At 47.1% G+C, this 19,351-nt stretch overlaps 1 protein-coding gene across 5 annotated transcripts; it reads right to left on the bottom strand.

The window, feature by feature from the left end:
* Positions 1-314: 314 nt before the first annotated feature.
* Positions 315-18,926, bottom strand: tasorb (transcription activation suppressor b). 5 transcript variants are annotated; one of them, XM_029621509.2, is made up of 20 exons: positions 18,500-18,926; positions 16,870-17,015; positions 16,302-16,394; positions 16,014-16,086; positions 15,198-15,289; positions 14,735-15,029; positions 14,395-14,500; positions 13,250-13,353; positions 10,429-10,538; positions 9,376-9,448; positions 9,196-9,270; positions 8,279-9,073; positions 7,622-7,911; positions 6,303-7,541; positions 5,727-5,849; positions 4,074-4,233; positions 3,592-3,700; positions 2,649-2,827; positions 2,434-2,568; positions 315-2,234 (listed from the first exon to the last, which is right to left on the bottom strand). In XM_029621509.2, exons 1-20 carry the CDS (start codon positions 18,807-18,809, stop codon positions 775-777), a joined length of 5,967 nt encoding a protein of 1,988 aa, XP_029477369.2. In that variant the 5' UTR covers positions 18,810-18,926; the 3' UTR covers positions 315-774. The 5 variants fall into 5 exon arrangements, with proteins under 5 accessions (XP_029477369.2, XP_029477371.2, XP_029477372.2 ...); XM_029621511.2 differs by having other exon boundaries at positions 315-2,231; XM_029621512.2 differs by having other exon boundaries at positions 2,467-2,568.
* Positions 18,927-19,351: the final 425 nt, after the last annotated feature.

Genomic DNA, 19,351 nt, shown 5'->3' with positions numbered 1-19,351 from the left:
TAAACCAACGACAGATGTCAGTTATAGATTCATGGAAGTTCTTAGCACTCCATACCAAAATGTTAGTACACATTTTTTTCTACAACAATCCATCCCTTTAGAGTTAAGAAGCTGGACACCTCCACGATAGGCTAAGCCTCATCTGTCCAATAGGCTGTCAGGACTATTCATTCATAATTAAACTGAGGGATAGACCTGAAGGGGGTATACTAGAAGTATTAAAAGAAAGCCCAATAACAGGTGGTGACAGCTGTGGAGCATGCTTTTTGATTGCTAGTCATCATGATCATGCTAAAAGTCATAAAAGCAACATATGATTTGAAACATGTTTATTTTAATAGATCTTTTTGGGGGAACAACCAAGGATGTAAAAAAGAAAACCAACAGCGAAAGTGGTGCCTTTCACTGATCTTTTTTCTTTCTTTAAAAAAATAGTCTGCCTTTCTCCCCTTGTTCACAAACCGAAAAAATAAAAATAAAAGAATAAAAAAATAAAAGAAAACCGAGACGCTTGGAAGGCCATTACATTTCTTGACAATTATAAATATAGTGGTCGGAACAGGGGTTTGAAACAGCTTACATGTAAAGAGCGTACGGTTACGACAGTATCGACACTCGGCACTGCCTGTATCAAGTTTATTTGTAAAAAAAACAGGATCCTTCTGATCATTATCAATTCAAAGTGTTTATGACAAGTCAATATGTACATTCAGACAGCTCTACCAGTCTCTGAGTGTGGCATGTCCATTCCCCCCTGTAATCATGATTGTCTGTTCAGGGGGAGTAGTTGTGTGAGTATGTGTAATCTGAGTAGTAATCTTGTCCCCCTCCCCTCCCCTTCGGGTAACCCCAGGAGGGTCCGCAGGGTCCACCTCCATCCGGCCGTGCGGGTCCCACTCCTGGCCTGAGCCAGGGGCCTCTCTGTGGGGCTCCTCTCCCTCTGTACCCCCCTAACGACCCGGGACCCATACCCCCGCGTCCCATGCCGCCGCGTCCCATACCCATCTGTCCAGGCATGGCACCTAAACAGCCGTAGCCACCACCGCTGAGTGGCTGGACACTGGCCTCTCCACCTCGACTGCCTCCAGTCCCATGGATGGGCAGCATGGGCCTAGCTATTGAGCCCCCCCTGGTGGCCACAGAGGGAACACCAATACCCGCTCCAAGGCTTTCTACACTGTTCACTGGAGTCCTGCCCCCCTGACTTCCAGGGGTACTGCCACCAGGAGTGCCTGTCCTCTCCCTCTCCCCACCTTGGGTGAGACCGCTATGGGAGACAGAGCCAGGCCTGGCCCCTCCCTGGCTGTTAGGGGTTCCTCCTCCTAACCCCCATGGGCTCTCCCCGGGCCCACTGAGTCTCCTGTCCCCCTGCTGTGTGGGGGTCCCGTTAGCGCTGGAGCTGACCGCTGCCGGGTAGCCAAGCTGGACCATGTCGCTCTGAGTGTAGTCCAGGCCTAAGGAGGCTGTGGTGGCAACAGTAGGGTCGGAGTATGTTAGTGCAGTGGAGAGAGAAGAGGAAGAGGCCACTATGGCTGTGATGGGCAGAGTGCTAGTGCTGCTGACTGTGGAGATAGATGCTCCAACACCAACCCCGGCCGCTCCACTAACAGAGCCAGGTAGGCTAAACGACTGGGACAGAGTCCCACCCATCTTGAGATGTGGAGGAAGCAGGGGAGGCTGGGGGATGTCCGGTAGGGTGAGGGGAGCCTGGCTGGTCAGAGTGGAACCTGGGGCTGTAGTAGGTACTGCGGCTGGGTTTCTGTAGTCCTGTTCTTGGGTGGTGCTACAGGGCGAGGCGGGGTAGGCTGGGGAGGCTGTGTAGCCGGAGGAGCCAGAGTAGGACACCCACTGGGTAGACGGACACAGGAAGCTCTGGTGGGGGTTGACAGAAAACCCTCCTGGCGAAGTGCTGCCTATGTCCGCCCTACCAATCTGGTTGGAGGCTTTGAACTGGGAGATGGCAGATTTGAGAGCAGCGAAGTTGGACAGGTTGGGGGTTCTGCTGGAGTAGGAGATGGAGGGGGTGTGTCGGCCAGGGGTGTTGAGCTGGTCGGGGAGAGGGGGGCGGAACTCATCTGACTCTGGTAAGGGGGGCTGCTGGGTTGAGTCCCCCATGCCCGCTGCTGCTACCCCCTCCTGGGATTGGGCAGGATGCTCTACGATCACCTGGTTGTGGCTGTCGTCATCAGAGTCCAGCGACATATCCTCCTCTTCTATACACTCATCATGCACTACTGAGAGAGGAAGAGACGGAGTAGAGGGGAAGCGAGGAAGAGGGGAGTAGATGAAGGGACAGGGAAAAGAATGATGTATTCAATACTGACAATTTGACCATAAAACACTTGGACTTCACTTCAAGGAAAGAGACGCAAATGATAGTACTTGAACAGGGCCAAAGAGCAATTTAATTGTGAAGTTGTTGACATCACCCACCAGTGGAGGGCGGTGTGGGCAGTTGTTTCTGACCTCTGGAGCCAATCAGGCTGTGGAAACTGGTCATGATGTCATCAATGCTGGCGATCACTATGCCGTTCCTGGAGTACTGCATGAACATCTCAAAGCGCCTCTCTGGAGGGACAAACAAGACAGGGCTGTTCAGTTAATACACATACTGTACCACTGAGGGTTAGGAGACGATGCTGTGGTACCTGTGAGGAAGATAAAGTGGCGGTGCTGGGTGTGGTTAGCCTGGAGCTTGACCAGGCAGTCCAGATCAGGGGCCTGACGTGATTGGGCGTCACACTCGTGGTAAGGCAAGAACTCCACCAGGTGCTTCTTCTGATAGGCTGTCAGCAGGTTGAGGAGAGCCATGGCATCACTGTTCAACCTATAAGAGGAGAGAGGAGGTGGGGCTGTCTGTTACTAAAACAGTCTGAATAGGTAAGACAAAAAGCACACAAAAAAAGTATTGGATGAAAGCATGATAATATGATTATGTGTGTTTTGTTTTTCAGCCTTGACACCACACTCCAAAAAGTTCTGCAGGCTCTAGTCTTGTCTAATCTTGATTATTGTCCAGTTGAGTGGTCCAGTGCCGCAAGGAAAGACCTAGTTAAGCTGCAGCTGGCCCACACTTATCCCACCAGGAGTCTTTTCACAGTCCCCAAATCCAGAACAAATTCAAGAAACCGTACAGTATTATATAGAGCCCTTATTGCATGGAACTTCCTTCCTTCTCATATTGCTGAAATAAACAGCAAACCTGGTTTCAGAAAACAGATAAAGCAACACCTCCCCTATTTGACCTAGATAGTTTGTGTGTATGTATTAATATGTAGGCTACGTGTGCCTTTAATAAAAATGTATATAGTTCTGTCCTTGAGCTGTTCTTGTCTAATGATGTTCTGGTATTATGTCATTCTGTATTATGTTTTGTGTGGACTCCGGGAAGATTAGCTTCTGCAACAGCTAATGGAGATCCTAATAAAATATGAAATGTAAAACAGTCACTACGACTACTTTGGACTTCTCAGAGACGTTCCTAATTGGTTGACTTGGCAGTCCTATAGGATGGAGGTAGTTACTGAATGGATTGAGAGAGGTCAATGTCTCGGGTCATGCTGAATGGTAGTAGTAGAGATAGTTACTGACCTGCCCAGCTCTTTGAGTTTCTTCTGGGACTTATTGTGAATCTTCCACTGCCAGGGGTTCTCTGGAGAGCTCTGCTCCTCTAGGAACCGCAGGAATGCCTGCAACCGGTCTGCACAGGGAACACAATAACACAACACCAGTCTGCACAGGGAACACAATAACACAACACCAGTCTGCACAGGGAACACAACACACACTGATCCCATCAAATCAATGACCAGTCATGAGTTGTCTTTTCCCTTTCCATCTGTAGTCAATATATAACCATATATATATTCCTTAACCAGAATGGAATGGCACAGCTACATGGTACATAAAACAATGATTGAATTGTAAGGGGAAAAAAACAACTGGCCAAATACTGTTTTCAATTAGAATGTAGATGGATCTCATTAACAAACACAATCCCCAGTCACTGTGGAATGTATCCAACTGTATAGAAAGAAACAAGGTCAGAAACAAGACTGCTTCAGCAGACTCACCGTGTGTTATGAAGTCTGGGTTGAGGACAAACTCGTCAGACACTATGAATCCTCCAGAGACGAAGAGCTCGTTGTAGGTGTGGTTCTTCACATCGTCCAGACTGTCAACTCCTGCAAAGCTCACCGTGGAGAGCTTCTTCAATGACACCAGAGCTGGGATCTGACAGGGGGAACATGGTTCAGAATCAACCTTTAAATAAGACACAGAGCTTTAAATTCATCCTTAACATCAAAATGAACATTTGTGTGAGACAGAGGTGATGACTGTCTAGACTAGTTGCCATGAAGATCATGTCATCCAGCTCGGTCTATATATTCAATTAAAATGACACCGTTTACACTATATACATACAAAAGTAGGTGGACACCCCTTCAAATATGTTGAATCGGCTATTTCAGCCATACACGTTGCTGACAGGTGTATAAAACCGAGCACACAGCCATGTAATCTCCATAGACCAGCTTTGGCAGTAGAATGGCCTTACTGAAGAGCTCAGTGACTTTCAACGTGGAACCGTCATAGGATGCCACCTTTCCAACAAGTCAGTCCATCAAATTTCTGCCCTGCTCAACTAAGTGCTGTTATTGTGAAGTGGAAACGTTTCGGAGCAACAACAGCTCACCCACGATTTGGTAGGTCACAGAAGCTCACAGAACGGGGCCGCCAACTGCTGAAGTGCGTAAAAAAAAACCTGCCCCCGGTTGCAACCTGCCTTTGGAAGCAATGTCAGAACAATAACTGTTCGTTGGGAGCTTCATGAAATGGGTTTCCATGGCCGAGCAGCCGCACACAAGCCTCAGATCACCAAGCTCAATGTCAGGCATCGGCTCTGGAGTGGTGTGAAGCTCGCCGTCATTGGACTGTGGAGCAGTAGAAATGCATTCTCTGGAGTGACGAATCACGCTTCACCATCTGGCAGTCCGACGGACTAATCTGAGAATGCTACGTGCCCGAATGCATAGTGCCAACTGTAAAGTTTGGTAGAGGAGGAATAATGGTCTGAGGCTGTTTTTCATGGTTCAGGCTAGGCCCCTTAGTTCCAGTGAAGGGTAATCTTAATGCTACAGCATACAATGACATTCTAGACGATTATGTGTTTCCAACTTTGTGGCAGCAGTTTGGGGAAGGCTTTTTTCTGTTTCAGCATGACAATGCCCCTGTGCACAAAGAGAGGTCCATACAGAAATGGTTTGCCGAGATCGATGTGGAAGAACTTGACTGGCCTCCACAGAGCCCTGACCTCAACCCCATCGAAAACTTTTGGGATAAATTGCAACGCCGACTGCGAGCCAAGCCTAATTGCCCAACGTCAGTGCCCGAACTCACTAATGCTCGTGGCTGAATGGAAGCAGGTCCCCACAGTAATTTCCAACATCTAGTTAAAAGACTTCCCAGAAGAGTAGAGGCTGTTATAGCAGCAAAGGGGGGACAAACTCCATATTAATGCCCATGATTTTGGGACGAGATGTTTGATGAGCAGCTGTCCACATACACTGTGGTTTTTGGTGGATTTAAAATCAATTCAACAGGTCCAATTAGAATTCCACTATTTTCTGGGGGCTGAGGAGAATTCTCCCCGGGCAGACAACATTCTGTCTGGTGCTGAGGCAATATTGACTCATCCTAGCAGCCAGCCAGGATGGTAATGTTACCTTGTTGACATGGGCTGAGATGTCCTCGTTCTGAATGACGATGAGCAACTTATCCAGACTGCTGTTATTCTCCAGGAACATCTGTGGGTTACACTCCGTGTTGCCCAGGCTCAGCAAGTACTCCTGTCACAGGGATGAGACAGAAAGAGGGAGTTTAAAAACAGGAACAGAAGTCAGCAGCACAACACAAAACCAAATTAACAAGGGGCAGACAGATGAGGGGGTGAGGAAGAGAGAATAGTGGTGCAATATTCTCAGTAATGTACTACAATTTATTATGGCAGAGAATGCAGACAGCCATAAAGTGTTCTTGTTGCAGTAAAAAAAAGTGTGAAGTGTCTCTCCTCGTCCTCCAGAGGACAACGTCAGTTTAACATGTTTTCAGATCAACAACACGAGGGAACACTGATTGTCCCGTCCCATGCAGATAATTACAGCTGATAATGCAGTGCCTGCGTCAGAGAAAGCTTGAATAGAGGTATTGGTGAAGTGTTTGCTCAATCAGTGAGAACGAGTCTCTTCTTACGTGGGGCAAACATGGACATGAGTGTTGATCATTACTGAAGCCTACAGTACCTTGATCTCCACACAGATGTCACTCTCCTCCTCCTCTCCAGAGTGGATGTAGAATCTGACCGTGTTCCTCTGCACATCCTTGAAGATCTCCACCAGGCTGCTGAACACCTCAGGCTTCAGCTGGCCCATCAGTAGTCCAGCGGCTGACGCCGGGGTAAGGGGAGAGGGGGCTGTGATGGCATCTTGTTTAGGCCGTTTTGGGGTGGAGTCTGAGGAGTCCATTGAGGCCTGGGAGGGAGAGTAGACCTCTCTCTTTGAGGCAGATGGTTCTGACTTCCTCTCTGTGGAGGGCTTCTGTGCTGCAGAGGGGTTCTTGTGGGTCTGTTTGAATGGGACCGGTTTGGGCCGGTTCTGGGAAGAAGAGGAGCTCTTAGCCTGAGGGGGCTGTGCTTTGGTTTTGGGGACAGACTTGGCGGTGGGGGACGTGATGAGGACAGGGGCAGGAGAGTGGACGAGGGCAGGTGGGGGTGGAAGGTGATGCAAGGAAGGAAGGGGAGGGATTGAGGAGAGAGAATGGGGCGGGGGAGGGAAAGAAGGATGGGTAGTGGCGGAGGGAACATGGAGGGTAGAACGAGCCCCAGGTGTTTTAGCAGAGTCTGTGTGGCGAGGTTTAGGTACTAGTCGGCCCATTCGCTCACACAGGGTGTTGACGTGGCCCTGAACAGGGACAGACACAACATAGGGAGCCACAAAGTCTGAGAATGAGCTGTTGGGCTGCCAGGTGTGGCGTGGAGACAGCCGTGGGGGCAGCTGGGAGTTGTAGTAGATCTTCTGGTTGTCCATGAGGCCCTGGATGGAGTTGGAGAGGCAGTGGAGCTCCTGGCTTACGATAGTGTCCAGAGTGCTGGACGGCCTGGCTACCCTCTCCAGGGAAACACCCCTGGCTGGCTTCTCCACCTTGCTTTCCCCCTCTAGGGAGGTGTCCCTGGCTCCCCCTTCCAGAAAAGCTCCCCTCAGAGCCATCTCCCTCTCCAAGGAAGCCCCCTTGGCTCCCCTCTCTATTGGGGCTTCCTTGGTTACCCTCTCCTGCTCCACAGAGGCACCTCTCAGACCTCTCTCACCCCCCTCCAGACCTCCCCTCTGCTCAAAGTTGCCGTCGTTCTGAGATTCAAAGAAGGGGATAGGTTTGTCTGTGTGAGAGGCCAGTTCCCAGGTGAGTGATGGGTTGTCTGAGGTGTGTGGCTGTTGTCCTGGAGAGTCAGTGCTAAAGGGGCTGGTCAGACTGCACACAGCCTGCTCCTAAACACACAACAACATGGTCAGTCACATCAAAACACCAGTCCATACTTCATTCATTTCCTCCTACAAACGCATCTCACCTCAAAGAAGTCCTGTCGGGCCTGCTCCACTCGCCCTTCAATCGGAGCTCCAGTTAGGGGGTTCTCCGTGGAGGACTCCACGTGGTCAGGCAGGTCGGTGGGGGCCGCGGCAGCACCTTGAACCATGGCCTTGTTGAGGGTGGAGAGCAGGATCTTGAGCAGGCGCTGTGTCTCGTTGGCTGAGGAGGCCTGGGAAGTGTTTCCCCTGTCCCTCAGGTCAGTGTCATAGATCCCCATGCTCTCCATTACTGCTGCCAGGTTGTAGTTCTCTACCTCCTCCCCCTGGGCTACTGGGAGGACAGAGACAGTGGGACTAAGAGGGATGAAGCCTTACTTATCAGGCTTATAAAGGTAGGCTTTTAAAAAACACAACCGTAAGGATATTATTTATGAAAAAGGCCTAGTTTTAAAATGGCAATATTCTCTGTGGTTGGCGTACAAATGTTGAAACATTAAAGTTAACTTGCTCAGTCCATACTACTCCCTACCAAACTGTCTCCCTCCCACTTTTCTTTCCCTTATTCTTCCAGTCTCCCACGCCTCTCCCACACAGACTCACGACTCACGCCTCTCCCACACAGACTCACGCCTCTCCCACACAGACTCACGCCTCTCCCACACAGACTCACGCCTCTCCCACACAGAAACCAGTCTCACCTCTACTGGGCTCTCCATTGCTGAAGTGGGCTCCTCGTAGGTATTTAGACATGGCCCCTGATTCGTCCTCCTCTAGTTTCCTCTTCAGGCCGTGGGGTCCCTCCCAGGCCCCCTCGTCACCCCCCTGTGCCCTCTCCTTCCCTCCTGGCTCCTTCACCAGGGCCTTATGCAGCTGGATCAGCTTCAGCAACTCTTTCATCTTGTCCTTATCGTACTCACTCTGGGCCAACCTGGACCTCTGGGGCGGGGCCCCTGTCACTGCTGCGGCCCCGTTAGAATGTGTCTGGGACGGCCCCCCTCTCCTCCTGCTGCTCTCTGGTCTCTCTAGAGGTTGCCTCTCCACCCTCTCTGGTCTGTCTGACCCTCCTGACCCCCCCCAGTCTGACACAGGGCTGTAGTCCGGGACAGTTGGAGCTGGGGCAGGCGGGGGCTGGTTGATCCTGTCCATCATGTCTCTGGCCTTGACAATGGGAAGGACATAGGCCGAGGAGAGGCCGTGTAGGTAGGAACGCAGCAGGCCCTCCATGTTGGATTTGGGGCGGGGCGCGGGGTGCACATTGCCCCTCTCGTCCAGGTTCTGTTGGTACTCTGGGAGGAGGAAGGCCCGGCCGCTGTCCCTCCTGGTCAGGTAGTCTAGGGCCTGGCGCTCCACCACAGTGCTGAGGTGCTTGTTATCGGGGGTGGAGCGCATCTTGAGCAAGGCGTAGTGCAGGGCTGGAATGAAGGGGTCCATGGAGGCCAGGAGGGGGGGCAGGGGCTCAGCTGACAGGGGCTCCTGCTCTGACATTCTGGGCGCTGGGGGAGGCAGGGACATGGTCAACGGGGGAGGCAGACATAAGTAACATACTGCTCATAAAGGCTGTTCCTGACATTCAATATGTAACTGTGGTTGAGGAAGGACATTTTAGAATACTTACTGAACTTGGTGACTCCCCTGGACTCCTGAAAGACAAACAGTGCCTGCAGGCTCTTCTCAACCCTCCCCCGACGTTCTAGAATACACAAAACAACTCCCTCAGAATTAACCCACACTAAGAACAACATGTCCGATCAATGGAAAGCGTCGGAGACACCTGAGATAAGGAGAGAGGACGTACCGTTGGGATTGAACATCTGAGTAGATGACAAGAGGAAGAGAAAGCCTTTATCAACTAACGGCTTCACCAGCACCTACACAGGAGGAGGAGACGTTAACATTCAATACATCTAAACAAACTCTTTTCATACAGTGCAGCTGTGCAACTACAGAAATTCACACGTAAAACAGGGACAATCCATTTCAAATCTGGCATGGGAATTCCCTGATTGGTATTAGCTCTACCTTTAAACAAATCTGGCATGGGAATTCCCTGATTGGTATTAGCTCTACCTTTAAACAAATCTGGCATGGGAATTCCCTGATTGGTATTAGCTCTACCTTTAAACAAATCTGGCATGGGAATTCCCTGATTGGTATTAGCTCTACCTTTAAACAAATCTGGCATGGGAATTCCCTGATTGGTATTAGCTCTACCTTTAAACAAATCTGGCATGGGAATTCCCTGATTGGCATTAGCTCTACCTTTAAACAAATCTGGCATGGGAATTCCCTGATTGGCATTAGCTCTACCTTTAAACAAATCTGGCATGGGAATTCCCTGATTGGTATTAGCTCTACCTTTAAACAAATCTGGCATGGGAATTCCCTGATTGGCATTAGCTCTACCTTTAAACAAATCTGGCATGGGAATTCCCTGATTGGCATTAGCTCTACCTTTAAACAAATCTGGCATGGGAATTCCCTGATTGGCATTAGCTCTACCTTTAAACAAATCTGGCATGGGAATTCCCTGATTGGCATTAGCTCTACCTTTAAACAAATCTGGCATGGGAATTCCCTGATTGGCATTAGCTCTACCTTTAAACAAATATGGAAACCAAATGACAACCAGTCTTCAAGACATGCCCATTTCTAGGGAACTGACCAGTTAGCTGACCTACATATCAAACATTATGGGGGACCAAAGTAATGACAACCCATGTGAAAGCCTGGGTGTGTAACATAATGATCCACGATACATCCCCTCCCTACCCAGTCTAGTGTTGCTGTGTAATCATTAAACACGGTCCATTAAAACATCCTGCAGAGGGACTGTCAGGGAGTGACTCACCATCCGCTCTCTCTCCAGTTTATGTATGAGTCCTGAGAAAGTGCTGCTGGTCGCTTTACCCTTCCCATCCACCACCTCAAACAGGCTGCAGTAGATCCCACACTTCAGCACTGAAACACACACAGGTCGGTCAGAACAAGTTCCACTCCAAAGTTAAAACAACCACACAGTGATTCCGGGTGATAGGTCTTACATTGTTGTTAGTCAGAGTAAGTCAGTCCCTCCAAGATTTAGCAAGCACAATATTATGCGAGGGCTTGCAAATCTGACCAATCACCGCATAAAACTCAAATTGTCGCAACAGTACCGCATACAACTGTCCATTCAACTCACTAGAAAAAGAGGGTTCGCAATTTTAAGCAATCACTGTACTTTTAGCACATAAAATGGCTCAAAGAACAGGTCAACAAGCTTTTTTCCTCAGCAGCGCATGTGACAAATTGGACAAAATTATTGCAAATTGTCATTTAGAATGTCAGAATTGATGGTAAAAGCAAGCATCACACATAAACAATGCAAAATCTTGGAGGGACTGTTAAGTGTCGTCATGTTGTTCTATAGCATCTATGGACTGTTGTCTTGGTCAGAGTATAGATTAACCAGACTAGATCTAAGGCTCGATAGGAGGAGAGGAGTAGAGGATTAGAAGGAGAGTAGAGGATTAGAAGGAGAGGAGAGTAGAGGATTAGAAGGAAGGAGAGTAGAGGATTAGAAGATTAGAAGGGAGGCGAGGATTAGAAGGGAGGCGAGGATTAGAAGGAGAGGAGAGGATTAGAAGGAGAGGAGGAGAGTAGAAGGAGAGGAGGAGAGTAGAGGATTAGAAGGAAGGAGAGTAGAGGCTTAGAAGGAAGGCGAGGCTTAGAAGGAAGGAGAAGGAAGGAGAGGAGAGGATTAGAAGGAAGGAGATTAGAAGGATTAGAAGGCAGGCGAGGCGGCAGGCGAGGATTAGAAGGAGGTAGAGGATTAGAAGGCAGAAGGAAGAGAGGATTAGAAGGCAGGCGAGTAGAGGATTAGAAGCTTAGAAGGAAGGAGAGTAGAGGATTAGAAGGAGAGGAGGATTAGACGGAAGGAGAGGATTAGAGGAGGATTAGAAGGAAGGAGAGTAGGGGATTATAAGGAAGGAGGAGAAGGAGAGTAGGGGATTATAAGGAAGGAGAGTAGGGGATTAGGAAGGAAGGAGGGATTAGAAGGAAGGACAGTAGGGGATTAGAAGGAAGGAGAGTAGAGGATTAGAAGGAGAGTAGAGGAGTAGGAGAGTTAGAAGGAGAGTAGAGGATTAGAAGGAAGGACGCTAGAGGATTAGAAGGAAGGAGAGTAGAGGATTAGAAGGAAGGAGAGTAGAGGAGAAGGAGAGTAGAGGATTAGAAGGCAGGCGAGTAGAGGATTAGAAGGCAGGCGAGTAGAGGATTAGAAGGAAGGCGAGTAGAGGATTAGAAGGCAGGCGAGTAGGAAGAAGGCAGGAGAGTAGAGGATTAGAAGGAGGAGAGTAGAGGATTAGAAGGCAGGAGAGTAGAGGATTAGAAGGCAGGCGAGTAGAGGATTAGAAGGCAGGAGAGTAGAGGATTAGAAGGCAGGAGAGTAGAGGATTAGAAGGCAGGCGAGTAGAGGATTAGAAGGCAGGAGAGTAGAGGATTAGAAGGCAGGTAGAGGATTAGAAGGCAGGAGAGTTTAGAAGGCAGGAAGGGATTAGAAGGCAGGAGAGTAGAGGATTAGAAGGAAGGAGAGTTAGAAGGAAGGAGAGTTTAGAAGGAAGGAGAGTAGAGGATTAGAAGGAAGGAGAGTAGAGGATTAGAAGGAAGGAGAGTAGAGGATTAGAAGGAAGGAGAGTAGAGGATTAGAAGGAAGGAGGGGAGAGGATTAGAAGGAAGGAGAGGAGAGGATTAGAAGGAAGGAGAGTTTAGAAGGAGAAGGATTAGAGGGAGAGTAGAGGATTAGAAGGGAGAGTAGAGGATTAGAAGGAGAGGAGGATTAGAGAAGGAGAGAAGGAAGGAGAGTAGAGGATTAGAAGGAATGAGAGGATTAGAAGGAAGGAGAGGAGAGGATTAGAAGGAAGGAGAGTAGAGGATTAGAAGGAAGGAGAGGATTAGAAGGAAGGAGAGGAGAGGATTAGAAGGATTAGAAGGAAGGAGAGGAGAGGATTAGAAGGAGAGAGGATTAGAGGAAGGAAGGCAGGAGAGTAGAGGATTAGAAGGCAGGAGAGTAGAGGATTAGAAGGCAGGAGGTAGAGGATTAGAAGGCAGGAGAGTAGAGGATTAGAAGGAAGGAGAGGAGAGTTAGAAGGAAGGAGAGGATTAGAAGGCAGGAGAGTAGAGGATTAGAAGGCAGGAGTAGAGGATTAGAAGGCAGGAGAGTAGAGGATTAGAAGGCAGGAGAGTAGAGGATTAGAAGGCAGGAGAGTAGAGGATTAGAAGGCAGGAGAGTAGAGGATTAGAAGGCAGGAGAGTAGAGGATTAGAAGGCAGGAGAGTAGAGGATTAGAAGGAAGAGTAGAGGAGTTAGAAGGAAGGAGAGTTTAGAAGGAAGGAGAGTAGAGGATTAGAAGGAAGGAGAGTAGAGGATTAGAAGGAAGGAGAGTAGAGGATTAGAAGGAAGGAGAGTAGAGGATTAGAAGGAAGGAGAGTAGAGGATTAGAAGGAAGGAGAGTTAGAAGGAAGGAAGTAGAGGAGAGGAAGGAGAGGAGGAGTAGAGGAGGAGGAGAGTTAGAAGGAGAGTAGGGACAGTAGAGGATTAGAAGGAGAGTAGAGGATTAGAAGGACAGTAGAGGAGGAATAGAAGGAGGAGAGCAGGAGTAGAATAGAGGAGAGGGGTAGAGCGGTTCGGACCTTCCCGGGTTCTGCTGTAGGTGTCCCAGGAGAACAGAACAGAGGGGATCTTCCTCTTCACCTGGTCCAGCTGCATCCCCATACTCATCTCCAACTTCTCCGTTCTGCAGAGGGCACACACACACACACAATCAACTTATTACAGTACTCATAACATGCTTATTAACTATGAATTACTACTGATATCCATGTTTTAGGTACGGACAACAAATAGATGCATTTTAGGCATGGACAACAAATAGATGCATTTTAGGCATGGACAACAAATAGATGCATTTTAGGCATGGACAACAAATAGATGCATTTTAGGCATGGACAACAAATAGATGCATTTTAGGCATGGACAACAAATAGATGCATTTTAGGCATGGACAACAAATAGATGCATTTTAGGCATGGACAACAAATAGATGCATTTTAGGCATGGACAACAAATAGATGCATTTTAGGCATGGACAACAAATAGATGCATTTTAGGCATGGACAACAAATAGATGCATTTTAGGCATGGACAACAAATAGATGCATTTTAGGCATGGACAACAACTACGCGGTCTGCCCAACGCATCACCGGGGACAAACTACCTGCCCTCTAGGACACTACAGCACCCAATGTCACAGGATAGCCAAAAAGCTCATCAAGGACAACAACCACCCAAGCCACAGCCCCCCCGCTATCATCCAGAAGACCAAGTCAGTACAGGTGCATCACACTGGGACCAAGACCGAAAAACAGTTAGTCACAAGCTCATCAAAATAGCCATCACTAGGCGACTTCCACCCTGTTACGTAACCCTGCACCTTAGAGGCTGCTGCCCTATATACATACACTTGAAATCACCGGCCACTTTAATAATGGAAAACTGTTCACTTTAATAATGTTTACATATTTTTGCTTTACACATCTCATATATATATATACTGTATTTTAGTCTATGCCACTCCGACATGGCTCATCCTAATATTTATATATTACTTAATTCCATTCTTTTACTTTTAAGTTTGTGTGTATTGTTAGATATTACTACACTGTTGGAGCTAGAAACACAAGCACTTCGCTACATCCGCAATAACATGTGACCAATAATACTTGATTTGATAACAAATACATGCGTTTCAGGTACGGACAATAAAGAGGTACTCACAGTTTGAAAGGGAGGAAGTGGCGTGTAGAGGAGCGTAGAGACACCTGGCACAACTCCTGTCCCTTGTTCACCAGTGGCCCACTCCACACAGTGTAGCTACTCCTCCCTGACAGGCAAATCAATCATTATTTAAAGTGCATTCAAAACACTTCACAATTGCAATAGGAACAATGGCCCCAGTCAACAGTCACAGGTCAAAAAAGGGCACAGTATGCCAAACTTCCAAGGTAGCTATCAAACTACATTATACAAATAAAAGTGCCTCTATTTTTAATACAAATGTCCATACAAATAGACTAAAGCAGAGAGATAAGGTAAAGAAGCAGAAACAGGAGTGTACCTTTGCTTCCTCCTTCACAGACAGCGCTGTTGAACCTGTGTGCAGCCATGGGTGCAGCAGCAGACTCCTTGCCTTTGTACTGGAAAGACACCACGGCGTAGGGACACACATGTCTGGGCCGAGGCTTGATCTCATCAAAAGCAAACTCATAGAAGTACTGCTGCGTGAGTTCAAAGGCTCTGTAGGACAGCAACGAGGTGACCCGCGTGGCGTTCTTGGAGATGTGACAGTCAAACTTGGGTGTGGGGTCCAGGACACTCTTAGGCATGTTCTCAAAGATGCTCTTCAGCCGGCCCTGAAGGGACAAACACACTCACTGGGTCAAACATTATAGAAACTGGTGTTGCACTCAACAATGATAATGCTAGGCTGTTGAAAAGTAAGCAACTACATTCTAGGTGTTCGTAATATATATATATATAGTTTAAATTGGGTCCATAATGAGTGTGATAGATGCATTTACCCTCATGACTTTAAATATGACAATGTCTCCACAACTGCCTGCTTCAAACGGGTTCATTTGAAGCAAATCAGAGAATTTAGACAGATAAACACCTGAAACGACAAAAAGTCAAGGCAAGTCAAGACCATACTGAGGCAAAAACCATGCATAGACAACTTTAACTTTTGACTAACAAATGGAAATAGCTATGTGTGGGTTTATAGTTTATGACTGAGGTTTGAGGGATTGTGATAAACATTTCCACCATACTCAGCTGTTGCTAGGCCATGTATTAGGTATCTTCTTATGTAATGGTATCTGGTAGACATTCTAAGCTGTCTGGCAGTGGATAAAGCTACTCTTACAGTAATGAGGCATACAGATTATCCTCTATTACAGAGAGTCAATTAAACCTTAACATTCAAAAGCAGATCCATCCATCTAACAGGGTTGTCACAATACCAGTAACACGAAACTCAGAGGTATTATGGAAAGGAAACAAAACATTAAGTGGACTACATTTCCTGAGGAAAACAGTCCGAATGTTGGAAACAAAAACAGCCGCATGTTGACATCCAGAATAACGTTTAGCACACAATATGTTACATACAGAAGGTTTTTAAAGGACAAACGTGTTTAGTCTGCTTTGTGTTTTCCTTTTTGCATTGGAAAAACAAGGTATGGTGACAACCCCATGTCTAACTGACATACCCCCAACATCTAGAACAGTTAGACAAGTGCATGACAGAGAAAAGCCTTCCTTCTGGACATTTGCAAACTCTCCCTAAAAACAATATCATACATGACATTCAATAGTAAGTACACACACACACTCACCCATAGCAGGATTTCCTAGTGTAGTGATCCTGGAGTGTCCCACAGACAGACCCTTCTCACATATCCACGGGAGCTGGAAGAAGAACATCACTTCATCATACCAACAAAGAAATAGAAAACTGTGGTTTTCAAATAACAACCAGGAGCCCAGCAGCCAAACTCAAATTGTAGGCCGAATGCATAATCCAATTGTAAAGATCCAGACTGTAGCAGAAACATTAGATCAGAGTACTAGATCATGGCGCTATACCACACCGCCTGGTGAGGCAGGCAGGCCCTTAGGCTCACCTTGGACTTGTCTGGGAACAGGAAGCAGTAGGACTCCACCAGCTCTGGGTCTGTACGGCCCTCCTGCTTCAGCTCCCTCCTCTTCTCAATGAACTGGCACACACAAACAGGAGAAAATATGGCATCATGAGAAACAATGCAAACACAACAATATAAAGGGTGGGTCAATTTCAGTGAGGTATGAAGTATGTATTTGTTGTTGGTCGTGCAAAACTATCAACTAGTGTTTTGTGCCAGTCGGGGGAGAATATCAACAGCTGGTATGCATTTTATTTTCTTTGAACATTAGGAAGTGGAGATTTGACTAAAGTGATGGCAAATGAGAATTCTTATAACAGACCTCTGGGCCATGCTGTTGACAACAGCCTGAGGCGGACTGATCAGCTGATGGCCTGTCTTATTGTTTTTTTAAATCCTATTTGTTGTAGCCCACTGGGCTTCTGTATAGTTTGGTGTACCATGTGGTTGGTTTGTGTTAAATATGATGGGGGGGAACGGTCTCTAAAAAAAGAATAAAAATCTTTAAAAGCTGGGAGTATGATAATGTGGTTGAGCTTGGTGATGCTACCTCTTTCTCCAGCAGCTCATTGTGAATGAGCCTGGCCTTGCAGTAGGAGAATGTCCCTCTGGACGATGCATCCAGGTAGAAGGAGGAGAGGATCTTCACAAGGCCCTCAAATTCCCGGGAGTCAGGGGCCAGAAACTGGTACAGGCCTACCGAGGAGCAGGGATGACAAGAGAGGGAGGAGAGAAACAGAGGATTAGTATCATTCAGGGATGTGATTGGCACAAATTGGACTGCGTTCACATAGGAAGCCCAATTCCCCCGCTCACTAATTGGTCTTTTGACCAGTCAGATCAGCTCTAAAAAAATATCTGATGTGAAAAGATTTGGCACGACTGGTCAAAATAAAAAATGTAAGGAAAAATTCTCAGAATTGTCTGCCTGTGTAAACACAGCCATAGAACAGGGACTGGATTACATTGTTAAATTGTATGCACTGTTAATTTAAAGAACACAATAGGCTACAAGATGGGTATCTGGTCAGTTTAATTCAAGATAAAAGGGGCAAAGTTCTGTGTACTTTGTGCCAAATTATGATGATGCAATATGTCCAACCAAGTCTCACCCACCAGTCTATTTTCCAAATGCAGTGACATCACACTAAGGAATGGGAACATTTAAAAAACTAGCACATGCAGTCTGAAAATGGGTAGATATACTATTTAGTCAGAATGCATGACACATATCCGTCATGGCAAAGGCCAGAATCTAGAGACAATATTATCAAACTAAACTTGATGTAGCTATGCCCATGATAGAAACTTGTATGATGGATTGTATTTTGCATGTAGGCTGTGCATCATAATTCGGCATCTCCCCAATTATGAAAACCAAACACACCAACCTGTGAATATAGTGGGCACCATTGGTATAGATTGGATGCTCTTTCTGATGACAATCCAAGCAAATCTTATGTAAGAGCCAAGACCAGCACAACAAACATTCTAAAGAATGAACTAGCCTAGCTAATACTAAAACAGTTCTTGGCAGCTTCTCCCAGTCTGGCTATTCCTGGATGACTGACAATGGTCTCACCGTATAGCTAGATACATGTATTCTACCCCAGAATACTCCAAATGGGGTCTGGAATAGTTTACTATAATCTGTATCAAATCAATGAAGATATAGGATGATGACTATGTTCTGGAGCTTCATGGAAGGGCCATGGTAACCAGTCTAGGCCTAGACCATAGATGGGTGTGGTGTGTACAACCCAAGGGACTTTACTACTATGTTCATTTTCCACAAGCTTTCAAAATCCTCAGCTGAATAGCACCATCAAAACTCATTTCACTCGCCACAAGCCTCCATCTGGACCCATGTAATATGGAGGCTTGATGAACAGCATCTCTTCACGTGCTTCTCTTCGTCGCGCCTGGGCCGAAACTTACCTGCAATGCTGACCGAGATGAGTACGGGAAGCGATTGTACCTTTACCAATGCAATAGTTTATTTGTGCGCAATAAACTAAGGATAACTATCCTCTGAAGATGGATCACATTAATCCATGTCAATAGCTAATCTAAATTCTGACGGTAGGGAACGCGGGTCTGCAACATGCAGCACTTGAATTATGAAACACAGGGCAGCCTCTGTTGGAAATAGCTAGCTAGTACTAGAGAAAGGGCACAACCTTTCCGTTCCTTGATCTTCCTCGGGATCTGAAAATTTCTCCTTGGCAACTCTTCAGCCTGTCTCTGGCCGGGTAAAGGTGAATTATCGGAGCTTCTCGCGGCAGTCTGCCCGCTCCTCCGCCGCTCAGAGGCTTCTTGTTCGGGCATTACACCGTCTTCACATCCAGTCTGATCGCCATTTTGGTTGGATGTGGCCGAGATGGCGGCTGACAACGAATTTGTCTTGCTATCGCAGCTCTCCAAGTCGAGCTCACCGGTCTTCAGACACTCTATGTCAGTTTTTCTCTCCACTTCAGGGTTCAGGGCCATTTTTCGGGCACCGTTAGCGTCTTTCGCGGGCAATGTAGTTGGTTACTGCGCCACTTAACTGACACACTCTACTCCTCACCCTGCCTCCGCCATTGTGAATATGACGTATGCCTTCTTCTCCACCACAGCAAAGCGCTGGCGTCAATCTGTTTACATTCAAGCAAAGCCGCGCCTCCTACAGGCCCTTGAGTCGAATAACTTCCTTTGAGACCGTTATTATACCTCAGTGTTTGAGACAGCAGCTGGCTGAACTAGTGTCTGTCTGTCTGTCTGTCTACCTCGGGGGGGTTTCCACTAAGGCCTGGCCACTACAGAAATCTTGACCATTTTTTTGGTCAAATTAAACCGTTTCTGTCTCTAAAGTTATGTTTTTTTTATACCGTCTGTGACTGACACATGATAACGTATTAATATAAAAAGGCATTTGTTTAAATCAAAGTAATATCCATAAATAGTATAGGCCCAATAACACCATGACCTATCCACTTTCAGTCGGACATTTGATATACAGACTGATGGTATGACTGGGAAATGCTTATTGC

This window comes from Oncorhynchus nerka, linkage group LG20 (assembly GCF_034236695.1).
Source record: "Oncorhynchus nerka isolate Pitt River linkage group LG20, Oner_Uvic_2.0, whole genome shotgun sequence".
NCBI lineage: Eukaryota > Metazoa > Chordata > Actinopteri > Salmoniformes > Salmonidae > Oncorhynchus > Oncorhynchus nerka.
This window is presented reverse-complemented; position numbering and strand designations above follow the sequence as displayed.